The sequence below is a fragment of the Apodemus sylvaticus genome, chromosome 11 (genome assembly GCF_947179515.1).
Source record: "Apodemus sylvaticus chromosome 11, mApoSyl1.1, whole genome shotgun sequence".
Lineage (NCBI taxonomy): Eukaryota > Metazoa > Chordata > Mammalia > Rodentia > Muridae > Apodemus > Apodemus sylvaticus.
The window spans coordinates 19006371-19029945 of NC_067482.1; the positions used below are offsets into that span (position 1 = coordinate 19006371).

Genomic DNA, 23575 nt, shown 5'->3' on the forward strand with positions numbered 1-23575 from the left:
AGTCAAAAGCAGAAAAGAAATTTTAATATGGACGAACCTATTAACATCCTGTACTGTGGTTAGATTCAGTCAGTTAAATGAAGACCCTGTTATTCAATCTGGGATGCTGTGAAGGTAGAGAGCCCAGCATCTTTTGGAGATAAGAACGTTGCACATCACCTATGTGCAGAAACTCCAAAAAGTGAGTCAGGGCCTCCTCTGTGAGAAGCCTGATGGGGCGCAGGAGTGTAGAAAATGGACGTGAGTAAGGAATGCATTATGCCGGAAAAGGAAGCCGAGCTTTGCCATCTGAGAAGATCCCTGTACCATGCCTGCTGACATCTCTATAATCCCAGCACTAATGAGGCAAGATGGGTATCATAGACTTAAGGGCAACCTGGGCTAGATGGGGAGAGAAATTCTATCTCAAGAAGAGAACAAGGGAATGCTGGGTTGTAGACATAGATGCAAAGGAGTGTGAAGAAGCTGGTCCCCAAGGACAGGGCCACTGAGAAAATGGTTTCTGAAACTAAGCAGACTCAGCAGGTTCTATTATACATTCTTTCATTCAAGCGCAAAAAAGAAAAAAAAGAGCATGAATTTAGAGGGAGTGTGGGTGAGACCAAAGAGGAAGGTGGAGGGAAGAAAGGAAAGGAACAAGATTGTGTAAATACAGTACATGTATATGAAAGTAACAAATATTAATGGCGAATGGAGATGTCAGTATGTGTGTGTGTGTGTGTGTGTGTGTGTGTGTGTGTGTGTGTGTGTGTATGCTCATATGTTTGGGTTTCATTGACACATTGTCACTGTACATTGCTCTGACTTATTTGAGGGCATCTTTGTATCAGTGTATAATAAACTGTGAGTTTATTCCTCTCAAGGCTCCACCTCCTTCTCATTATCTCTCCCAATAGTCCCCGTGTTTCCTTGAGACCACTTTACTTCTGCTTCTGGGTCATACATGCATACATGATTTTATATATTTTACTTCTCCTTCCAGGTTGTATATACATGCATGATTTTATATATTTGCCCCAAATCTAAGAACCACAAGTGAGAGAAAACACAGGATATTTGTCTTTGTAAGGTTGACTGAATTTACTTAACATGACTGCTTCCAGTTGTAGCCAAGATCTTAAGAACATAGTTTTGTTCCTTAGATATGAAAAAAAATAATCCACTGCGGCTATCGCTAATTTCCTTCTCCCTTTCCACTGCTGATGGACACTGAAGCAAGTCTGGGCACTCAGCTGATGTAAATAGTGCTGCAGTACACACTGATGTGCATGCATATCTCTGTGGTGTTGATAAAGGGCACACTGACAGATATGCACATATCTCAGTGGTGTTGATCCAGGGCACACCAAAAGATGTGCACCATGCCCATGGTGTTGATTTGGAGACTCTGTACTCAGTTTCATGGAGATTGGACCACTTCATACTCCCTCTAGCATGTATGAGGGCTCCCTGATGCCCACATCCACACCAGCATGTGTTGTTTTCTTAATAACTGCCATTCAGTTTTCATGACAAGATCTTTGATGCATGTGTAGTTGGTTCTTTTAAAGAAAATAATCTAGGTCACTCTTTTGCAAGTTAATTTCTAGTTTTTCCAAAACCATTTGTTGGTTTTGGATATTCCTTTCTTGAAGATATTTCTCCAGCATATAGATATTCAAAACCAGGTGGCTGCATCTGTAAGGGTTTATAATCTTAGGACTTCAGTTCTGTTGTATTGATCTACGTTTCAGATTTTAGTCTGGTATGATGATTAGAGTTTGGGGAGGAGGTCACTTGCTTAATTTTACTATGGCTCAGTAGTCTAACTTCAAATCAGCTGTGAAATTACTTATAGCACTATTCATTTGATCCAATATGAAATTTAGTTCCAAGAGTTTTTGTGCTTCCATATAAATCTTAAGTTTGTTTATATTGTTGAAGAACGATTTTGGAGTTGAGCTGAGGATTAGATAATTGCTTTTGGTAGTTGTAGAGAGCCTTATTGAGGTGCCATGCCACCTGATAGGAACTTGACATGGACCAAGGTGAAGTTCCTCTCTCAGAACTCCTGTGTTAGCCATAATCCCCTCCACCTAGGGTGGAGTGCTCAGACCCAGGTGAAGCCCACTGTTCTTCCAGGACCTGCATTTCCTGAGAAACACTGGTCACCTGCAGAGCAACTGAGCCAGTTCTGCTGAGAAGCTTCCAGCCTTTGGGGAAGGGTTTTCCTCTGCCTATATATTTGGAATCCTCCATTAAACTTTGAGACATTGAACAGCAGGTATTGTCTTGGTCTCCATCTCTTTTTGCCGCCTTCCCATACATCCCCAGCTTCTATTCCAGGTAACCTGTTCGATGTAACTTCAGGCAGTTACAGGTAGTGCAGACATTTTCACAATATTAATTCTTCCAATCCATAAGCACAGTGAGGTGGGGCTTTCTTCTTCTAGCATCTTCTTTTTTTTCCCAGTGTTTTAACACTTTTAATTTTAAAAGTATCTCAGCTCTTTGGTTAGATATATTATTGCTAGGTAATTTTTTAAGACATCTGAGAAAGGAGTTGTTCTCCTGGTTTTATGTGCATGTTATTTGCATACAGGTAGGCTACAGGTGATAGTAGATTAATTTTCTAATCGACACTTTGCTGAATGTTTCAAATGTGGTCTTCAGGGTCTTCTCTATCTAGGATCACATCTGCACACAGGGACAGTTTAGAGTCTTTTCGTATCCATATCCTCCCTCTCTTTTTTGTTTTATGGCTTTGGCTGAGATTTCAGGTGCTATACTGAATTCGAGTGAAGATAGTGGACACTTTTGTCTTGCTTCTTTAGCAGGAATGCTTTGGGCTTGCCCTGTATTTCAGTGAGTGTTTTCCTGATATTGGAGAATAATGCCCATCACATTTTAAAGCTGTGTTTGATAGTTTATAAAATAAATAAATGCTGAAATTAGTGTTTGGGGTTGTGAGTATTTTTTGCTATGAAGTTGTCTGAACATTTGTATTTCATTACTGTGCTATTCTTGATACTTTGTGAAATGAACTTTCACTGTGTCTTTGCTTGACTAACCACTATGAGTCATTATGCATAGAAAATGATGAATTTCTTTGAGTTAGCTAAGCAACAAATATACTAGTGAATGCTCTAATTTTTCATCCATAACTTAAGACTTGCCTAGAATGTCTGTATATTGTAGGTTCCTAGTAGTATGAAAAGTTGTGCTGGCTTAATGTAAGGCCATTTTTATATCAACGTGCACACCATGGAGAATATCACCTTTCTTGATTTGAGTCTGTACCCGTAAAGCCAAAATTTTTCTGCTATACTTCAGTCTCTTTAATTTGATGGGTATGTCTGCAAACCAGGTGCAACAGACCAGAATTATCTAATAGGATAAATTCTTAGATTTAAATAGCTTTATATATTATACTTTGATGACATTAAATATGCATGTGTGTATATGTGTGTATGTGTGTATATGTGTGTCATGCATATGTGTGTTTGTGTATGTATATGTATGTGTATATGGGTATATGTATGTATATGTATATGTGTACATGTGTACATGTGTATGCTGCTTTGTGTGTGTGTATGTATGTATGTATGTATATACATAGGGTCTCATAATCACTTCAAGTACCATGATTAAAGTAAAACTATAAGGGATAAGTAAGAGCCAGTTGTAGAAAAATGTGCACAATCTGAAGGCAGGTCTACAATAAAAGGTTCATATGACTATAAATGGCCTTGTATGTAAACTTGTACACAGTGCTAGTATAAGTCTATAAAGTTCATAAACTAAGGTATATATGAGCAACTGGTTCCTGAAATAGAGGAAAGAGCCTAGCAGTGAAGGCAGCATCTGGATTTTAAGATGACTCTGGCCATGCAACACTTATGAGGCATCAATCCAGTTTGCTCCAGCACCCCTCCAGATCACCCCGTTTCCTCTTCCAACAGAGCGTCTCAAGGTTTTATTCTGTCATCCTGAGTGATACTATTTTTTCTCAGTTCATTTGATTTACGAGTTCAACTAGTCACATTTAAAGCTATCCATATCTCCTTTGTCCCCAAAATGATTCTTAGAGTCCCACTGACAAAGGAAAACCACAGTTCATAAACATTAGGTCTCATTCAGAATTCTCAAAATGTTGAAATATTGGTTTCTATGCCCACCGCCCATAACTTGGGAGAGTATTAACGACTGTTTTCCTTGAGTTGCCCATATGGAGCTAGAGTCCCTGATGAAGGGAGGAAGGTGAGGGTTTCCCTGAGCCTAAGAGGCTGCTAGGGTGAAGTTTGCCTTTGGAAGATATAGTTCAGAACACAGAGCAAATTCTTTCCATTTTATTATTAATTGCAGCACAGAGAACAGAAGTCAAACATTTAAACAAATTTGTGTTCCTTAGGGTGTTGATTGTACACCAACAGAAAAGATGAGTCCTGAATCTTCATGTCTTTTTTTTTCTCAGGGTATCCTGGAAAGCACAAAGAGAAATCTAAGTGTTCTCTGTAAAACGGAAGATGGATTCCAAATCTACTTTTTATAAGTGTTGAATTTTTAAGTTCTTTTTGAAATTTTCACCGGTGTTGACAGACTACACATGCCTAGTCTTACCTGGCATCAGTTACTTTGTGGTCAGATGACACACTGATAGATGTTATGACACCCCCCCCATCCCAACACGAAGGTGTGACATAGGTTGTGCCCTCTTCATCACTGGTCTCTCAGAGTCCTCCAGTGTCTAAGTCAGAGGTCTCAGAATTTCTGGGGACCTATTTATTACCTAATTGATTACAAATGAAAGCTGTCTTCTCATAATGCAACAAAACATTCAATTCTTTCTAAAAATGAAATTATTTTAAAATAGACATATCTATATGATCTATACTTCAATAAAAATAAGTTTGGATTTTATATGGAGAAACAATTTTTTTGGCAAAGTCTTCCATTATTGTCCTATATTTAAAATTTCCTTCTGAAAGATTACAAATAAAATTGATCAACATAGTAGTATGTAATTATCTATAATTTCAAAGGAGGCTGCTTTGTCATAGGAAGACAAATTCTGTTAAAGAATAGCATGTGGCACATAAGAAATTTGGAAACAGTCACTTATTATGAAACAGAACCCACTATATCTTCTGGTGAAATGAAATCACAGATTTATTGGGTCAACTTACATGGAATTATTAATGCACAACAGTCTTGACCCCAAAATATTCATTCATATGGTTTCAACTTCATTCAGAGGATACTATCAACTGGGCTACCATCGGTGGCTCCACATAGTAATTCATGTAAGTCAGCGCAAATCCATGATTAACTCCTTGGCTCTGATTTGAATTTTTAATTTTGGTTCCTTCTCTCTATGGTTTGGTTGCATCTTATGTAAATTGCTTTTACCTAGACTTTTATGTGTTCAGTTTCTTATTTACAAATGGAACCCAAATTGATGACCACATGTGAGGACCTAGGAGTGCCAACTGGCACACACACACACACACACACACACACACACGCTCACACTCCTGCTGAAATACAAAGGTGATTAGAAATTAAACCTTAGCTTTAATCCCTTCAATTTCTTCTTTTCTACTTGTATTATTTCCTGTTTGTCATTTTCTTTTGTCTTGGTTTTCTTATTTCTTTTGAAGTCGTTTTCCTAGCACTCTCTCCTTCCTATTTCTGGAATGTCTCTAACTTGCTTCCATCTGACAACCTTAGTCTAGCCTGCACAGTTCTCCTACCATGATCATATAGAACTTTTTGACCTCCACTTAAAAGTAAAATATGTGCAAAAAATGAACAACTGTGTCTAATAATGTCATCAGAATTTCACCACAAATTTTCCAGAAATGGTGACTTAACCTCTATTAATTCTAAAATACACAAAATTTGGTTTAATTTTAAAGAAAGTGGGGACATAAAGTCTTTTCTCCACATTTTTCCTATAGTTCAGTGGGCATATGCAGATCTCTCCTAAGCTGAATGGCAAGAAATGCTTTATAAAAAGTACCCAAGGCACAAATTGCATAACAAATGACTCCCATGTAGAAGTATGGAGAGGGTCCTGATCCTGGGAAGGATTGATCTAGCATGGGAAGGGAATATAAGGACAGAGAAAAAGGAGGGAGGTGATTGGAGAAGGGATGGAGAGAAGAAGGTTTATGGGACATATGGGGAGGGGGAATCCGGGAAAGGGGAAATCATTTGGAATGTAAACAAAGAATATAGGGAATAAAAATATTAAAAAAAAAAAGTGAGTTTGGAAAGAGGAAGCTCATTAAGCATCAAACTCAGTAACTGAAACATAATAAGCAATTTAATGTCTCATTCAATATGAAAAGTATATTTCCCAACAAAAGTCAGAAATATCTAAAGTTTTCTAATGCAAATAAACATTGCCATAAAGCATTAATTGTTCTGCGCCGTCCCCATATTTAAGCCTTCCATGCTTCCCAACTGTATTCACTTAAATTATTGAGAATATAGATTGTGCTAGAAGGTTTCTTGGAGATAAGAGTTTATATCATGAAACTTACAAGGTTCAGTACTAAGTATATTTTTCAGTGGGCCAGCTGCTGGCCAGCTGGTAGAAGCCATGCCAAGAAAGATGGTCAAGTAACAACCAACTCGGTTAATGAATCCAGAAACTCCTGGCTCTTAGATTGCTCAATACTTCTGATTGAGTTAATAGAAAACCAGCAGTGGAAAGGTCTGAGTTCACAGTCGATGGATCTGGGCTAGAACATCGAACCTCATAAACAGCCTATCCCCAAACATTTGGTGCCTCAAAGAAAATTTCGAAACAGCCCAAATGTAAGCATTGATTGCTGAGATACTTCATCTCTGTGCAGATCTGGGCATCAAACCTAAGCCCTCATGCCAGGCCAGGAAAGGGCTCTAGCAGAGGGTTACGGCTATAGTCCCTTAAATGTTGAGACTCTGGGGAGGGCATACTTCATGCTGTGCATTATGGTGATAGACATTTAAAAAAAGAATATTGATACTATATACAGCAGAAATGGTTTAAAGTTAATGACCTACTGCATGGACATGCAGACTGAGCAGAACTAACATGAGAAAGTGACTTAAACAGGTGGAGAGAGGCTTAAACATTTATAGATATGCTTGTAAAGGCCATGCATAGAATGAGAACTGGAGCAAACAAAGGAAAGAATTGGGAAGAGTTGGATAATGTAACACCAAACTCTAGCACACCCTTTGATGCCAGTTCAAAGATTTTTTAACATGGACGAACCTAGTAATATGCTTTACTATGCTTAGATTAAATGAAGCATAAACTTTATTTATGCTTCATTTAATGAAGACCCTACTATTCTATCTATGATGCTGTGGAGGTAGAGAGCCCAGCATCTGTTGGAGATGAGAACATTGCACATCACCTATGTGCAGAAACTCCAAAAAGGGAGTCAGGGCTGCCTCTGTGAGAAGCCTGATGGGGCGCAGGAGTGTAGAAAATGGACGTGAGTAAGGAGCGCATTATGCTGGAAAAGGAAGCCGAGCTTTGCCATCTGAGAAGATCCCTGTACCATGCCTGCTGACATCTCTATAATCCCAGCACTAATGAGGCAAGATGGGTATCATAGACTTAAGGCTAACCTGGGCTAGATGGGGAGAGAAATTCTATCTCAAGAAGAGAACAAGGGAATGCTGGGATGCAGACATAGATGCGAAGAAGTGTGAAGAAGCTGGTCCCCAAGGGCAGGGCCACTGAGAAAATGGTTTCTGAAACTAAGCAGACTCAGCAAATTCCATTAAACATTCATTCATTCATTCATTCAACTGTGTATGGGTGTATGTGTGTGTGCAAGTGTAACAATAGTAATTTAAGAAAAAAGCAAGAATTTAGAGTGAGTGGGGGTGAAGACAAAGAGGTAGTTGGAGGAAAGAAAGGAAAGGAACAAGATTGTATACAGTATTTGTATATAAAAGTAACAAATATTAATGGCTAATGGAGCTGTCAGTCTGTGTGCAAGGACATGGGTGTATGTTTCATTGACACATTGTCATTGCATTGCTCTGACTTATTTGAGGACATCTTTGTATCAGTGTATGAGTTTATTCCTCTAAACACTCCACCTCCCTCTCTTTATCTCTCCCATTAGTCCCCTTGTTTCCTTGAGACCACTTTATTTCTGTTTCTGGGTCATAAATACATACATTATTTTATATATCATACTTTTGCTTTCAGGTTGTATATACATACATGATTTTAAATATATGCCCCAAATCTGGGACCCACAAATGAGGGAAAACACAGGATATTTGTCTTTGTAAGGCTGACTTAATTTACTTAATATGATTGCTTCCAGTTGTAGCCAAGATCTTAACGAGGACATAGTTTTGTTCTTTAGATATGAAAAAAATCTGCTGTGTGTGTATCCCTCATTTTCCTTCTCCCTTTTCTCTTGTGACAGATACTGAAGCCAGTCTAGACACTCAGCTGATATAAACCGTGCTGCAGTACACACCAATGTGCACTTTTCTCTGTGGTGTTGATAGAGGGCACACGGACAGATGTATATGAATGACTATGGTGTTCATTTGTAGTCTTTATACTCGGTTTCATGGAGATTGGACCACTTCATGCTCCCTCTGGCAATATATAAGGGCTCCGTGAAGCCCACATGCACACCCTCATGTGTTGTTTTCTTAATAACTGCCATTCAGTTTTCATAGCAAGATCTCGGATACATGTGTAGTTGGTTCTTTTAAAGAAAAGAGTCTAGTTTCATTCTTTTGCAAGTTAATTTTTAGTTTTCCCAAGAACATTTGTTGAAGAGATTTCTCCAACATATATATATATATATATATATATATATATATATATATATATATATATATATATATATTCCAAAACCAGGTGACTGTATCTGTAAAGGTTTATAACTAGGACTTCAATTCTGTTGTATTGATCTATGTTTCTGATTTTAGTCTGCTGTTATGCTCAGACATTGGGAAGGAGATCATTTGTTTAATTTTACTATGACTCAGTAGTCTAACTTTAAATCAGTTAAGAAAATAATTACAGCACTATTCAACTGATCCAACACGAAATGTATTCCAAGAGTCTTTGTGCTTCCATATGAATCATAAGTTTGTATACATGTTCATTTGAAGAATGATATTGGAGTTCAGCTGAGGATTACATCACTGTTTTTCGTAGCATAGACATTTTCTCAGTATTAATTCTTCCAATCCATAGCACAGTGGGTTGGGGCTTTCTTCTAGTGTCTTCTTTTTATTTTCAGTATTTTAAAATTTTTAAATTTAAAAGTATCTCTTTCCTTTGGTTAGATTTATTATTCAAAGGTAATTTTTTAAGGCAACTGAGAATGGAGTTGTTCTCCTAGTTTACTGTGCATGTGATTTGCATGCAGGTAGGCTACTGGTGGTGGTAGATTGATTATCTACTTGCCACCTTACTGAAAGATTCAAATGTAGTCTTCAGAGTCTTCTATATCTAGGATCACATCTGCACATAAGGACAGTTTAGCATCTTTTCATATCCATATCCTCCCTGCACCCTTTTCTTGTTTTGTTTTGTTTTATGGCTTTGCCTGAGATTTCAAGCGCTATACTGAATATGAATAAAGATTGTGGACACTTTCATCTTGCTTCTTTAGCAGGGATGCTTTGGGTTTTTCCCCTATTTCAATGAGTGTTTTTCTAATATTGGAGAAGAATGCCCATCACATTTTGAGGCTGTGTTTGATAGTTTAAAAAAATAAATAAATGTTGAAATGAGTGTTTGGGGTTGTGAGTATTTTTTGCTATGAAGTTGTCTGAGCATTTATATTTCATTACTGTGCTATACTTGATACTTTGTGAAAAATTAACTTTCACTGTGTCTTTGCTTGACTAACCACTATGAATCATTATGCACAGAAAATGATGGATTTCTTTGAGTTAGCTAAGTAATAATTATACTGGTGAATGCTCTAATTTTTCATCCAATACTTGAGACTTGCCTAGAATATCTGTATATGGTAGGTCCCTAGTAGTATGAAAAGATGTGTCGCTTAATGTAAGGTTATTTATATATCAACGTGCACACCATGGAGAATATCACCTTTCTTGATTTTATGTTTGTCTGTACGAGTAAAGCCAAAATTTTTCTGCTATGCTTCAATCTCTTTAATTTGTTGCATATGTCTGTTAACCAGATGAAACAGAACAGAATTATCTAATAGGAAAAATGCTTAGATATAAATAGCATTATATATTACTCTTAAATCAAGGTAAATGTACATGTGTGTATGAGTGTTTGTCTATATATGTGTTAGTGTGTATATGTATTTATATGTGTGTATGTATAGATATGTGCAGGTGTATGTATATGAATGTGTATATATATGTATGTGTATATTCATACATGCATATGTGTGTGAATATATGTGTGTACATATATGTATGTGTGTCTGTGTATATGTGCACATGTGTATGTGTGCACATGTGTATGTGTATGATTATAAACATGGTCTCATAATCACTTCAAGTACCAAGCTTAAAGTAAAAATATGAGATAAGTAAGATCCAGTTATAGAATAATGTGTACAATCTCAAGCCAGCTCTATAATAAAAGTTTCATATGGCTATAAATGACCATGTATGTAAACTAGTACACAGTACTTGGTAAGTCTGTAAAATTCATAGACTAAAGCATATATGAGCGACTGGTTCCTGGGATAGAGAAAAGAACCTAGCAGTAAAGGTAGCATCTAAATTTAACATGACTGACCTGAATCAGGTGAACCAATTCATAGTGGCTAGTCAAGCAAAAATATAGTGAAAGTTCATTTCACAAAGATAGCAAATCTTATGATGCACCCATCCAGATGACCCAGTTTCCTTTTCCAACAGGGCTTCTCAAGGTTTTATTCTGTCATCTTGAGTGATTTTCTTTTCTCGTTTCATTTAATTTACTTACTCAACTAGTCACCTTTAAAGCCATTACTATTTCCTTGTCCCCAACAGTCCCACTGACAAATGAAAACCACAGTTCATAGCCTTCAGGTCTCTCATTCAGAATTATCGTGATGTTGAAATATTGGTTTCTATGCCCATTGCCCATACCTTGGGAGAGTATTAACGACTGTTTTCCTTGTGTTGCCCATATGGAGCTAGAGTCTCCGCTGAGATGAAGGGAGGAAGGTAGGGGTTTCCCTGAGCCTAAGAGGCTGCTAGGGTGAAGCGTGCCTATGGAAGATATAATTCAGAACACAGAGCAAATTCTTCCCATTTTTTATTAATTGCAGCACAGAGAACAGAAGGCAAATGTTTAAACAAATATGTGTTCCTTAGGGTGTTGATTTTATAACAAGAAAAAAGATGAGTCCTAACTCTTCTTGTCATTTTTTCTCAGGGTATCCTGGAAAACACAAAGAGAATTGTAAGTGTTCTCTGTAAAATGGAAGATGGATTCCAAATCTATTTTCTATAAGTGTTGAATTTCTGAAGTTCTTTCTGTGATTTTCACCAGTGTAGACGGCTTACACATAACCGAGTCTTAGCTGGCATCAGTTACTTGGTGGGCAGATGACACACTGATATGTTATGACACCCCCTCACCCTAACACATGAGGTATGATATAGGTTGTGCCCTCCTCATCACTGGTCCCTCAGAGTCTTCAAGTGTCAAAGTCAGAGGTCTCACCACTTCTGGGGATCTAATTAAATAATTGGTTACAAATGAATGCTGTCTTCTCAGAATGCTACAAATTCCAAGTCTTTCTAAAAATAAAATAATTTTGAAATATCCTTATATCTATAGGTTCTTTGCTTCAATAAAAAATAAGTTTCTGTTTTCATATGGAAAAACAATTGTTTGCCAAAGTCTTCCATTATTGCCCTATATTTAAATTCTCTTCCAAAAGATTACAAACAAAATTGATCACAATAGCTGTGTGTAATTATCTACATTTTCAAAGGAAGCTGCTTTGTTATAAGAAGATAAATTCTGTTAAAGCTTAGCATGTGGCACATCAGAAATTTGGAAACAGATCATTGATTATGGAACAGAACCCTCTGTATCTTCTGATGAAATGAATTCTCAGAATTATTGGGATTATTGGGATTACATGGAATCATTGATACACAACTGTCTTGACCCCAAAATATTCATTGATATGGTTTCAACTTCATTTAGAGGATACTCTTGGCTGGGTGAACCTGGGTGACTTCACATAGTAGTTCATGTAAGTCAGCAAAACCATGATTAACTCCTTGGCTCTGGTTTGATTTTTTAAATTTGGTTTCTTCTCTTCCTGGTTTGGTTGCCTCTTGTATAAATTGCATTAATGTAGACTTTTATGTGTTCAGTTTCTTATCTACAAATTGAACCCAAATTGATGACCATACATGATGACCTAAGAGTGACAGCTAGAGTTTGGTCATGTGGTTCTTTGCAAATGGTGGTCAATCATGATCATTTTAGGAAAAATGGTTATGATTACATTTTAAAAGTATTGAGTAGTTACCTGAGATGGTTATGGTTGTAATGTATTTAGGATAAGGCTTCTTTGCTTCTAGTGACAAGGAGGGGACCCTGAAGACAAAGAGATGATGGATGTTACAAAAGTATTAGCAGGACTAGGACTTGCATTTCACAGCCATCAGCGACAACATAGTAAAAGCACATGCCTTCCAATGCTTAATTACAGTTCTATTAAATTTTTAAAACAGCGTCTCTGACATATGTTCTGTCTAAAATAAAAGGATAAATTGTTGTTAGGTCACAAGAGGGAATGGGAAATGATCCAGCCGTGCAACGATAAACAATCTCCATTCATGTTTAAAATAACTAAATTCAAAAGTTAAAGTTCAGGGCTGGATTTAAATGACATAATGATTGTGGGCTTTACAAGTACTTCTAACTATGTTCATATGTGTCACAAATTGAAACCAAATAGTGATAATAAGTATTTAATAGGCAGCAGTGTGGTAGAAGTTAAAAATCAAGAGCTAAATCAGTCAGTTTACATGCAGTTATGGAGGGAATGAAATCGAGATTGAACAAGGGTCTCTGAGTTCTGGAGCTCTGCACCTGACCATGTGCACAGAAAATGAAAACCGAACATTATCAAAATGCAAAAACGACTCTGACCTCAGTCGAGAAGCAGGTGTCCTTGTCAGCAGCCTTGCAACATGTATCCAGGAACTGTGCAAAATCAGCCATGACAGTCTTCAGCTGCTCCTCCGTAGCCTTGGGCTTGTGCTTCACCAGCTCAGCAAGAGCCCTACAGTAGGACAGAAAGCAAGAAGAGTGAGGAAACGTTGACTCCAGTGCAGGAAAATCAGCCAGGAAGGAAGGCGAGGCCACAGTATAAGGTTACAAATCTTGGAGCCAAGTAACTTTGGCTTTGAGGACCAAGCATGCCACTGCCAACCTTAGGAATCTTGACTGTGCATGAGGGTAGTAGCAGGTGCCACTTTGCTAGGATCAAATCCAACAATCAATGCAGGCCACATGGGTTTTACCTAGAATCAGGAAATCTCCTGAAAGACTTCTGTCTTTGCACTTAATATCTGGAATTTTCTCTCTAACACTTGCACAATTATGAAAAAAAAATGGGGAGGCTACAAAGACAAACAAACCAAGAAAGAGGAGATTGCTGGGTCTCTGTTGTTGACATCTGAAGAACAAACAGTGCCAGAGAAATAGAGCTGTGTAGGGGATGAGTTTTGTAACTCTGTCGGGGTACCAGGATGACATGTCCCCAAAGGTGATGACAATAGCCTGCTACATTCTGTGCTATTGGAACCTTTCCCTTCAGCAGGGTTCAAACCTCCCATGTGCATTTCCAGTTCTTTCTTATTCTATTCTCAAAAGGCATACCCATGATGTTGTCTTGCCCCTGGCATGGTTGCTTTGTGGAACATGTTCAGATAGCTATTGATACCTTGAAATAAATATTCCTATGACTTTCATGACCAGTTTTTCTATCTATATACACTAACTAGTGTTTAGTGTCTTTTATATGTGCCTCCACTAAAATTTTATTCTACTGTGGTTTTGACCACAGTAATAAAGATAAGTTAAATGAAAGATTTTAATAGAAATTTTTTTCAAATAGGTAAAAACTTTGACACTTTTTCTACTCAGTGATGCCAGCATCTAAACACTTCTCTCTAAGGAATATAATAACTGCATCAACAAAATTTGTTCATACATATGCAGTCAATACATATGCAATATGAAAATAGATGCAACAAAAAATACTGCTCACATTTGTTTCTTAATCTGCTTCTCCTTCTCTGGAAGTGTGCAGATATCAGCATGGAAGGTGAAGGTCTCATCTTTAAACTCTTTGGGGACATAGGTTTCATCGACTGTCAGAGCAGAGAAGCATGGCCGCCTCTCCACCAGGGATCCACTACAGCACTTGGTAACGTGCTCACTCACTGGGGTCTTCTCATGCAGCAGACACACACGGTTCAGGATTGCAGACAGCTACAGAAGAGACAAGCAGAGCAGAAAGGTCACAAGTATTCCACAAACATCTGCTTTATGAATTAGCCACTGTGAATCCAGCCTTGATTGGCCCAGAAATTCATCTAACTTTGAAACTACCCATGTAAGACTTATTAAAAACTGTTTCTTTCTTAGTTAGATATGGAGTGGCCATTATCCAGATATCATGCACACATATGCACACATTAGGACCCCATTGCTCCTGAAAGTTAGATTTATCTCGGTCTGAAGACAACAACCCAGCCTCATTAACTTGTTGTTGTTTAAAAGACTCACAAAGTCTTCCATACAAGGCAGTCTCTGAGCCTCAGGAAGTGCACAACACTTAGAGCCCACTCTTCCAACGCTTCTTGCAGTCTCCACGAGAGTTGGGGTTGACATCTGAGGTGCTTTCTTGGTGTGCTGAACTAGAATGCTGTGTAGCAAAAATTAGGTTACATGATTTAATCCAGGTAGAAAACTGGCCTGATGCAATGTATTTCAAGAACAGAAGATTCACAAACAGAACTAAAGTGTTTTTCCCCACTAGTCAAAGTGTCTTTACTACTAGGGTGATAGCATAGTACTGGAAGAAGACCTTGTCCTGAGAACCAAGCGGCTCTAAAAAAACTACTTGGAGCATAAGATCTTAGTCTTAAATCTCTACTAAAATCATAAAGAAGTGACATTTCTCTAACCCAATGGCCTTAATGTACTCGATGTTGCTTTAAATAAATTCTAACACAAACTTACACATATCAACATTGTGACAAACTCAAAAGATAGAGATGAAAAGAGAGATGGTTTACTAGAAACTATGCATGGATTAAATGAAAGGAAATGGTATCTGCCTGACACATTGTCTAGCAATTAATAGCATCTAGCATTTAATAATGCACCATAACTCATGAAAGTCAATGTATTAGAGGTGAAAGTGCCCACTGCATACTCTGGAGTTAAATGAGTGCTAAAAATGAACAAGGAATAATGTGTCTCTTCCAGTATGCTCACTTAACTTCCATAGATAAAGTTCTATGGACTGGCTCTAGAATCCACTCAGTCTCTATCTCTAGGAGCAAATTCTATAGGAAGACAAGGTCACAACTACCAAAATCTACCTGTAACTCCCAATTTTCAGTGTTTTCCCAAGTGAACACTTATTCAGGTAACATTTACATGATATGTAAATTTTTGTTATATTTTTGTGTTCAGCATTTCTTTCACTTCTTGAGTTTCTGCTGCCCGAAGCATGCTACTTCTTTTTCAATTAAATATTGTTCTATTGTTTGCTCATAAACTCCACCTAACCCTTGAAGGACACTCCCAGTTCTAATGTATCAAGACTTGCTGAGTCCTCAAAACATTTACTCCCGAGACTATTGTTTATATTATACAGTTATACAGACCTCTTTATCTCTCCAACTAAGTTATCTCCTTCCCAGAATTTATGATAGATATGGATTATAAATAATGTTTTCATTGTGAAAGCCATATGCTGGATAGCCTGTACACTGTTTTTAAATAATCCCAAATTGATCAAGGAAAAAACTAGCTGATAAAACTACTTACGCATTTTGGAATCCATACTCTCCAAGCTTCTCATAAAGCTCACAGTTAGATTTGACCAAGTTTTTAGGTTCTTCTACAAGAGGCTGAAATTCTTCAAGCTGCAAAATAAAATAATTTTGTTTACAGTCCCCTTCCTGAGAGCCCAAAGTAAGTCACTCTTCACTACTGCAGTCCCTCTGTCCAAAGACAAGTCACGAGTCCTTCTGTGCCATGTCTGTCACCTTCCATTTAAATTGTTCCTTTGATTTGCAAGATCATTTGGAACACGTCAAATGAGAATCTTCAGGGTCTGGGATTCAATGGCTGTGTGTGAAGCAGGACACATGATGTATGTTCGTATTCTGTGACTGTTCTTCCCACATCCAACTTTAGACTGATCCTGTCTCCACTGTATTGCACTAAGTGTCCTCAGTACCAAAACTGGTCTCAAGGTGACTAAGAGGATAAAATTAAAATCATACCTAGTGCACAGCAGAAGTTCACTAGTTGGTTGCCATCACTTTTGCAACCTCTCTAAGATCTCTATTGAGGTCTCTCACAATGAGAGCATACACTTCAAGGCACAATCACAGAATGGTGTCTGGTATTCAGCAGTTTGTTTGTAAAGGACAACTCTCTTCTGGTCCCAAATGGTTCAGAAACCAGGATGTACTGACAGGAGTCCTGATGCCCTCCACAATAAACTTGCAAGTAAAACTTCTCATAAAACTACTCTAAAACCTTCTCCAAAATGTTTGAATGTCATTTAAAGAACTAGAGTTCAGAAACTCCTTTGAGATATTAATTCTAATAGTTGACAGAATACCCCAATAGGTTAATGGTCTTTAAATCCAAGTTAAATAAATCAATTTTAGTTGGCATTTGAATTTATTCTCTAATTTTATTCTCAGGAGTGTGAAAAAAGAGAAAGCTACAATAATGCTGTTGTGCAAGTAAAGATTCCTTCGTCTCTTTGAACCTTCCTTTTCTAGAGCAGTTGTTCAAGGTTTCCTTGTATTTTATCCTAAAAGTTTCTCCTATGATGTTGAAGAAGTTAAAGAGCTCAAACTTGCCTCCATCACAAGAAAACCTCTGCATTGACCTACATATTCATTATCATGAATTCCTCTCTCCCTTTCTCCTTGTAGAAAGCTCCATCAACACTGCAGGTGTCCTTGGCCTATGGAAACCTACCACTGTGCCATAGCAGGCAGGAGGATCAGCTTCAGCACAGCACTTTTCCAGAGTGGCTTCATACTTCTTAGCAAGTCTCAGCAACAGGGATACAGAGAAATCAGGGTGCCTTCTTGAATATTCATACAAAAACCTAATTGAGAAGGACATAGGCTGAGTTAAGTAAATGAGCAGGTAACAGAGTCACATGACCACCTCAATAGTGATGCTCATCCCAGACATCCTGCATGGGACTGAGATCCATGCAGAAAACTAGGCAGCAAGAACTTGGGACCCAAAAGAACTCTTCCCAGGATCAGCTTTGACTCTGAAACCTAATTTAGTATTCTGCATGGACAAATTACTATCAGTGCATTAACTTCCTCAGCTGTAGAATGAAAATAATTGTTGCACTTATTGAAAACATATTGTCATTTGCTATTAGTTGTATCAAGACTTGCCACACTGTGACATTCTGGTCTTTTCAACCAAGTATGAAAAAATCTAGTGTCATGTTGACATATAAGCATATAGATAGATATAGATATTCATGATGTCATCACAGAGATAGATAGAGCTAGAGAGCTAAGTAAATACATAGGTGATATGTTCATATTCATTATACATTTAAGAAATAGGTTCATAAAAATGATTAAGTGGTCATATAAATTATATTTACATATCATACTTCTAAATATTTCCAGAAATATTCCTATGAAGTAAGGAGCATTGAGTTTATGTTGAATGCATATATGCTTTCATAAAAAATATTTGAAACTACTTGAAACACTTTTCAAGGAAATTTTAAAGGCTGGGAATGGCAAGGATGGATATTTTTTCTTTTTTTATTAGATATTCTCTTTATTTACATTTCAACTGTTATCCCCTTTCCTGGTTTCCCTTCCAAAAACTCCCTATCCTATCCCACTCCCCCTACTCACCAACCCACCCACTCCCTCTACCCTGTCCTGGCAATCCCCTATACTGGGGCACAAGGATGAATAATTTTTCTGAGAGCCACAGAAGTCCTGCTAACACCAAAGGAGAGCCTGGTGTAGCGTCCTAAACCATGCAGCTCAGTCAAAGCTAGGAAAGGAAAGGCATCCACTCACGTGCCCAGGAAGACATCCTTGGCCTCAGCATAATTCTTGCACACTTCCTTATCCTCAACAAAATCAGCAGCAATGGCTCGCAGAGTAGGAGGAGGCATGTCATGCTCTACCTCACTGAGACACTGGGTTTTCTGCCACACTGGTTTAACACAGCAAGCCTGCAGTTTGCTGGAGATACTTGCCTCTTTTTCACACATATGATTGGCAAGTTTCACCTGGAAGAATGAAAATCCAACGTTTCAGAGGAATTATCTTGGCTATATTTTTGTCCCTGCACCTCTGTCATGTGGGGAAAGTATATTCATCCTGATCCAAACCATACCCAACCAAAGTGGATCTGTAAACACATCCTCAGCCCCGCAGTGCTGCAGAGACTGTGGACTCGGGATACTATGACCAAAATCTTCCAATCTGAGAAACTGTTCTGGAACAAGTATGTATTTATCTAAATTAATTCATTTTAATTATTTATAAAATTTATGTCTTTCTGACTGTGAAAATTCAGGTTACTTTATCTATAAAAGTTAGTGCTTTAAAAAAATGATTCCTTCCAAGTTAAGGGTTGGCGTTTTGAAACTAAATAACCCTTTAAATATGAAGTATAATTAAATAATCAGTAATGAGTACAATTACAGGCCTGGCTTACATATACAAAATATCTGTCTTCAGTTTTGCAGAAGTTTTCTACTAAGTTTACCATAGATTTCTACTATGGTAGAAGAAGGTTCTGGTATTTGGTTATATTTTAATTTTGAAGCAGAGAGATGAGGGAGATAATAGGACAGACAGTGTTGGAGAAAATGAGATGACGGTGAATTTGTATGCAGTTAACACAGACAGTAAATTAGGGGGAAGACACTGGAGGGATAAACGCATTTTTAAAGTCCTCTCCTCTCTGTAGGATGTCTAGCCCCTCTTCTCTCCCAAAAACATGTTAGAAATCTGCAATTTGTGACTTGTCCTCTTTCCATTAGAGCTTTCCCAAAGTGTGATTGAAGAAATGAGTTTTGGATCATTGAATAATTCAGGAAACTTTTTACTGTTGGTGTTTTTGTGGTTTTGATTTTTGGGTTTTTTTGTTTGTTTGTTTGTTTGTTTGTTTGTTTGTTTCGTTTTTGGTTTTTTCTTTTGGTTTTTTTCTAGAAAGTGGCAGCAACCAAGAAGAGCTTGGTAGAGTAAAGGCCACGTCAGCAGTCAGAAGTGTTCTCCAGTGAAGTCCAACATATGCACTCACTGACTGAGCATGCGATGGCTCCTTACCCTGTCATCTGCACATTCCAGCACGTCCCCATGGCAGCACTCCTTGGTGGCTTTGGTCAGGTCTCTTGCCAATTGGGTGATTTCTGCAAAGCCAGCAGTAGGGAATTTCTGGCTCAGAATAACTGTAGCCCTGAAAAAAGAAAAAACAGAATTTCCATCAATGAATTATTATCATATTGCATTTTTATGAAAACAGTAAAAAAAAAAATAAAGACACCATTTTTAACAAGTTCAAAACCTGTTATAAACTGTTTTGAAGTTCAAAACCAACTTAAATGAACAAATTATAAAAGTGCACTAATTCTTGTAATGCCAGTCTGGCATGACACTTATGTTTTTCAATGGCAGATTTATCTACTAAAAGAATGGGGGTGGTGCATGAAAAGCTAAGGCTGCATTAAATTAAAAACATAAAAGATTTTCTTTAAAGGGGAAGCAGTGAAGCTTTAAGTCCTTATCTGATTTCTGTTTCCAAATTGTTCCCATCTTAGCACTGTGACCACCAGCAGGCATTAGCTTTAGAGTGTTACAACTTAAGGAATCAAAAGATCTGGAAGATTAAATTACAAAATGGCATGAAAGCATTTTCTCATCTGGAAATAAAGATTCATCATCTTTCATCTTAAGACATATTTCTCTGAATCCTAACGTTCTGTGGGAGGAAAACTTTCCTAACTTCTAGAATACTAAAGAGTTCTAATCATCATCCTCCTGCCAAGAACCTGTTCCAGCAGACAGCCTCTAAGCTCATGGCAAAAGCCAAGATTCCCTTTCTAAAACGATCTTCATCCTAACTCCACTAGGCTCCCTTGCAGGAACCAGTAACAGCCTGGGTAACAGTGCATTGTTCATGTTGAACTTGCTTTGTCTGTTGATTTGGTTGGCTGTAATAATTTGGATGGTAGGAATGACTTAGTGAGGATAATTGTGCTGACAGTTCCTAGACAACACACACAATGTTGTCTCAATGTTCTCTCCTATTGTGTTGATTCATTGTCGACTGACACGTGAGGCAGCAGAAGGGCAAGCTTATCTTTCTTGGCTTCCATATTAAAGGATGCTCCCAGACTCAGCTGCAGCTTATAAAATAAAGAGGGTCAAACACAAACATGAGATTAAGGGCACAATTGGAGCTGTAAAAAAAAATTCAAAATAGTAACTAGCTTGATTGATGGCTAAATTCAATTATCAGAACATGAAACACTCACGTTTAGACTGAGTGAAGATAAATTAAGTAAATTAATCACTCTGATTAGGACTGCATTTTGTAAGCTTTGAAAATGAGTCCCAGTCTTTAAAAGCAAATGGGATTTTAAATACCTATCTTCTCTTAGAAAAGAAAATCTTCTAAATCCTTGATAATTTGAAACAAAAATGTCAAATTATTGCTATTATTCTGATTTCAACTCTCTTGTGTTTTCATAAAGTGCCTTATAAAGGCACAGCCTTTTGGATTGGACAACTATCATCAGAAAGACATGAACTATGATGATAAAGAAAAGTCGTGTACCATGATTCAAAGTCTTTCTCTCCAGAATTCTTTATATAGGAGCACTTCATTTTCTGCCGGACAAATGAAATAGATGCTTCTTCTTCCAAGGTATCAACCTACAAAAAAAATACAGTTGAAAAAAATTGGAAAAGAGTATTTTTATACACACACACACATACACCTTCCAAAGTTTCAGTGGGCCCTATGTCAAAATAATTTGTTTGGGTGGGGAGGAGTTGAAATCAGGACCTTGTGCATGTTAGATAATAATTCTGCCATTGATTAGGATCTTGAACCCAAATGAAACTTTAAAAGATAAATTAAAAAGACAAATACTCAATTCACAAGTACTCGCTTTGGCAAATAATTATTTTGATACCTAAGAGAAAAGAAAATCAGTCTGTTCATAGCATCAAGCTACTTAAAGCACCTTGAAGACATTGCTGAGAGAAAGGGTCCTGAAAGGAGATGTCCCAGGATATATACCTGTACTGACTTTGTAATTTTGTGATTAATCCATTTCAGTTCTTCCTCCACTAACTTTCACAAAATCAGTAAGTGCCTCTAAAAACCAAATGAAGCAAGTAACAAGTACTTATGGAAGGAAGGAATGAACTCAAACTTCTAGCCTCAGTGAAAATTCCCTGCTTTGAATTTTAGCTCCAATAAAATGTCTCAGAGAAGGTTAAAAAATGAAAGAAAAGAAAGAAACATAGCCATTGATGCACAATTTGACAAAGAGTATTCTACCACAGACATTATTTCCATGAAGAAAGACAGGACAAGTAACACATGTAAAAGAATCCCTCCTCTCCAACCACTGCCAAAGTTTAGAAGGATGAAAGGTATAAGAACAAAAATCCATTGATAACTTAAGAGAAAAAGAAGGTTCATTCGGAAAGTCAAATCTCCTGAATCTAGCCATAGGATGATCCAGTTCTGAGGTTGGAAGACAAAGCAGCTCCTTGGTGCATCTTTCCTGGGATTACCTTCGGGTCCATGCAGGCTGCTTTGTCGACCTCTGCACAGCACTGGGTCAGAATCGCATTGTATGTCTCAGCATAGTAAAGTAGTTCTGGGGCATAGAAATAAGGATGTCTTCTGGCAACTTCATACAAATACCTGATTTATGGGAAAAAGAAGAAGAAATTGGGCAGTCAGTTCCCACAGCACAGAACTCCACAGACATGATTAGAATCAACCCACACCCTTGGGTACACGTGGGATCTGTAATCAACCAGTTTCACTCACTGTGGCCACCCATGAGTGATGGCCTTTGTCTGTTGTGAAGTAAGAAAAGAGAGATGTGTGTTTTGTGTGTGTATGTGTGAGTGTGTGTGTGTGTGTGTGAATGTTCACACATCTCCTTTTTCAGTAAGTAGTGAAATTTTGGTGATGTAAGGTTGATGACTGAAATGAAAATGATCCAGAGAACACAAGCACCACACACACACACACACATATACACGCATGCACGTGCATGCGCGCGCACACGCGCGCGCGCGCACACACACACACAAACACCTTCAGAATATCTTGCAACTTCTCAGTCTCAGATATTTCACACAGGTCTTGTCTGTTTTCAAGATCAAACATTATTGATGTTTTTATGGCTGTTGTATATAGTTTTATGGTATCAAATAGTATTATCAAATATCATGTGTTTAAAAACCATTTCAACACATCTCAGGCTTGGTGTTGAATATTTGGGGGTTTCATGACTATTAGCATATGAGCTACTAACCAAGCTATGGCCCAGTTTTTAGCTTAAAGCCTGGAAGCCTGGGTACTCACTTTCCTATTAAGGTGTCAGGGTCTTTCTGGAAGGAGGCGCATGTCGGCCCAGCCTCTGGCTTCTCCAATGGTGGCAGGTCAGGGCTGTCATCCTTGTGTTTCAGGAAGCAATCTTTTCTTTTGGGCTCTTGTAGTAAACAGCAGTCAGCCAGTTCAGGATAGCTGACATGAAAATTTGGAATGGCACATAACTTATCTCCAAGAACCTTGTCCTAAGTGGAAGACAGAAAGGTCAAATTCCTGCCAGTATCCGACTTTCTCCATAGCCAAAGAGCAGCGCTGAAACCAAATGTGCTGATAAAAGTTGATGAGGAAAACATGTACTTGTATGTATATACATATAAAAATATGGTTAATGAAATTAGAAACATTTTTAAACAATGGAGCAAAAGGAAATCATCCACAAATCCCCCCTTGCTTACTTTGCTTGGATTTGCCTGTTTCTGTGTGATTTTGTGATGGTCAAGTGCCACAGTATTGTTGGGTAAAACAGAGAAACAAAGAGCTAATGCCCTTCAGGAATGTCGCCTTCTGTGTTTTCTATCTAACACTAAAAGTTAGGAGCAAAGTCATAATAATGATAAAAAGAAAACTCAATGGACTTGTGGAGCAGGTAAACCCATGCTCAGAAGGAACATGTTCACACAGCTCCTCACAGGCTCGGCTCCTTTGGGAGAAGTCTGTTTACTACCTTCCTGTAAAACTGAGGAAGAACACAATCCTCCTTCCCTTTTG

The 23575-nt window shown here is 37.8% G+C and overlaps 1 protein-coding gene across 1 annotated transcript in view; it reads right to left on the reverse strand.

Annotated features, from left to right (window-relative positions):
• Window positions 1-12499: 12499 nt before the first annotated feature.
• LOC127696546 (albumin-like) overlaps window positions 12500-23575 on the reverse strand; it is a 13550-nt gene continuing 2474 nt past the window's right edge. The window contains exons 4-14 of the mRNA XM_052199362.1: window positions 22841-23052; window positions 22036-22168; window positions 21065-21162; window positions 19555-19684; window positions 18295-18509; window positions 17204-17336; window positions 16031-16128; window positions 14759-14897; window positions 14238-14461; window positions 13115-13247; window positions 12500-12556 (exon numbers count right to left, since the gene is read on the reverse strand). Coding sequence (XP_052055322.1) covers window positions 12515-12556; window positions 13115-13247; window positions 14238-14461; window positions 14759-14897; window positions 16031-16128; window positions 17204-17336; window positions 18295-18509; window positions 19555-19684; window positions 21065-21162; window positions 22036-22168; window positions 22841-23052 — 1557 coding nt within the window. The 3' untranslated portion in view covers window positions 12500-12514. The remainder of the gene's footprint in view (window positions 12557-13114; window positions 13248-14237; window positions 14462-14758; window positions 14898-16030; window positions 16129-17203; window positions 17337-18294; window positions 18510-19554; window positions 19685-21064; window positions 21163-22035; window positions 22169-22840; window positions 23053-23575) is intronic.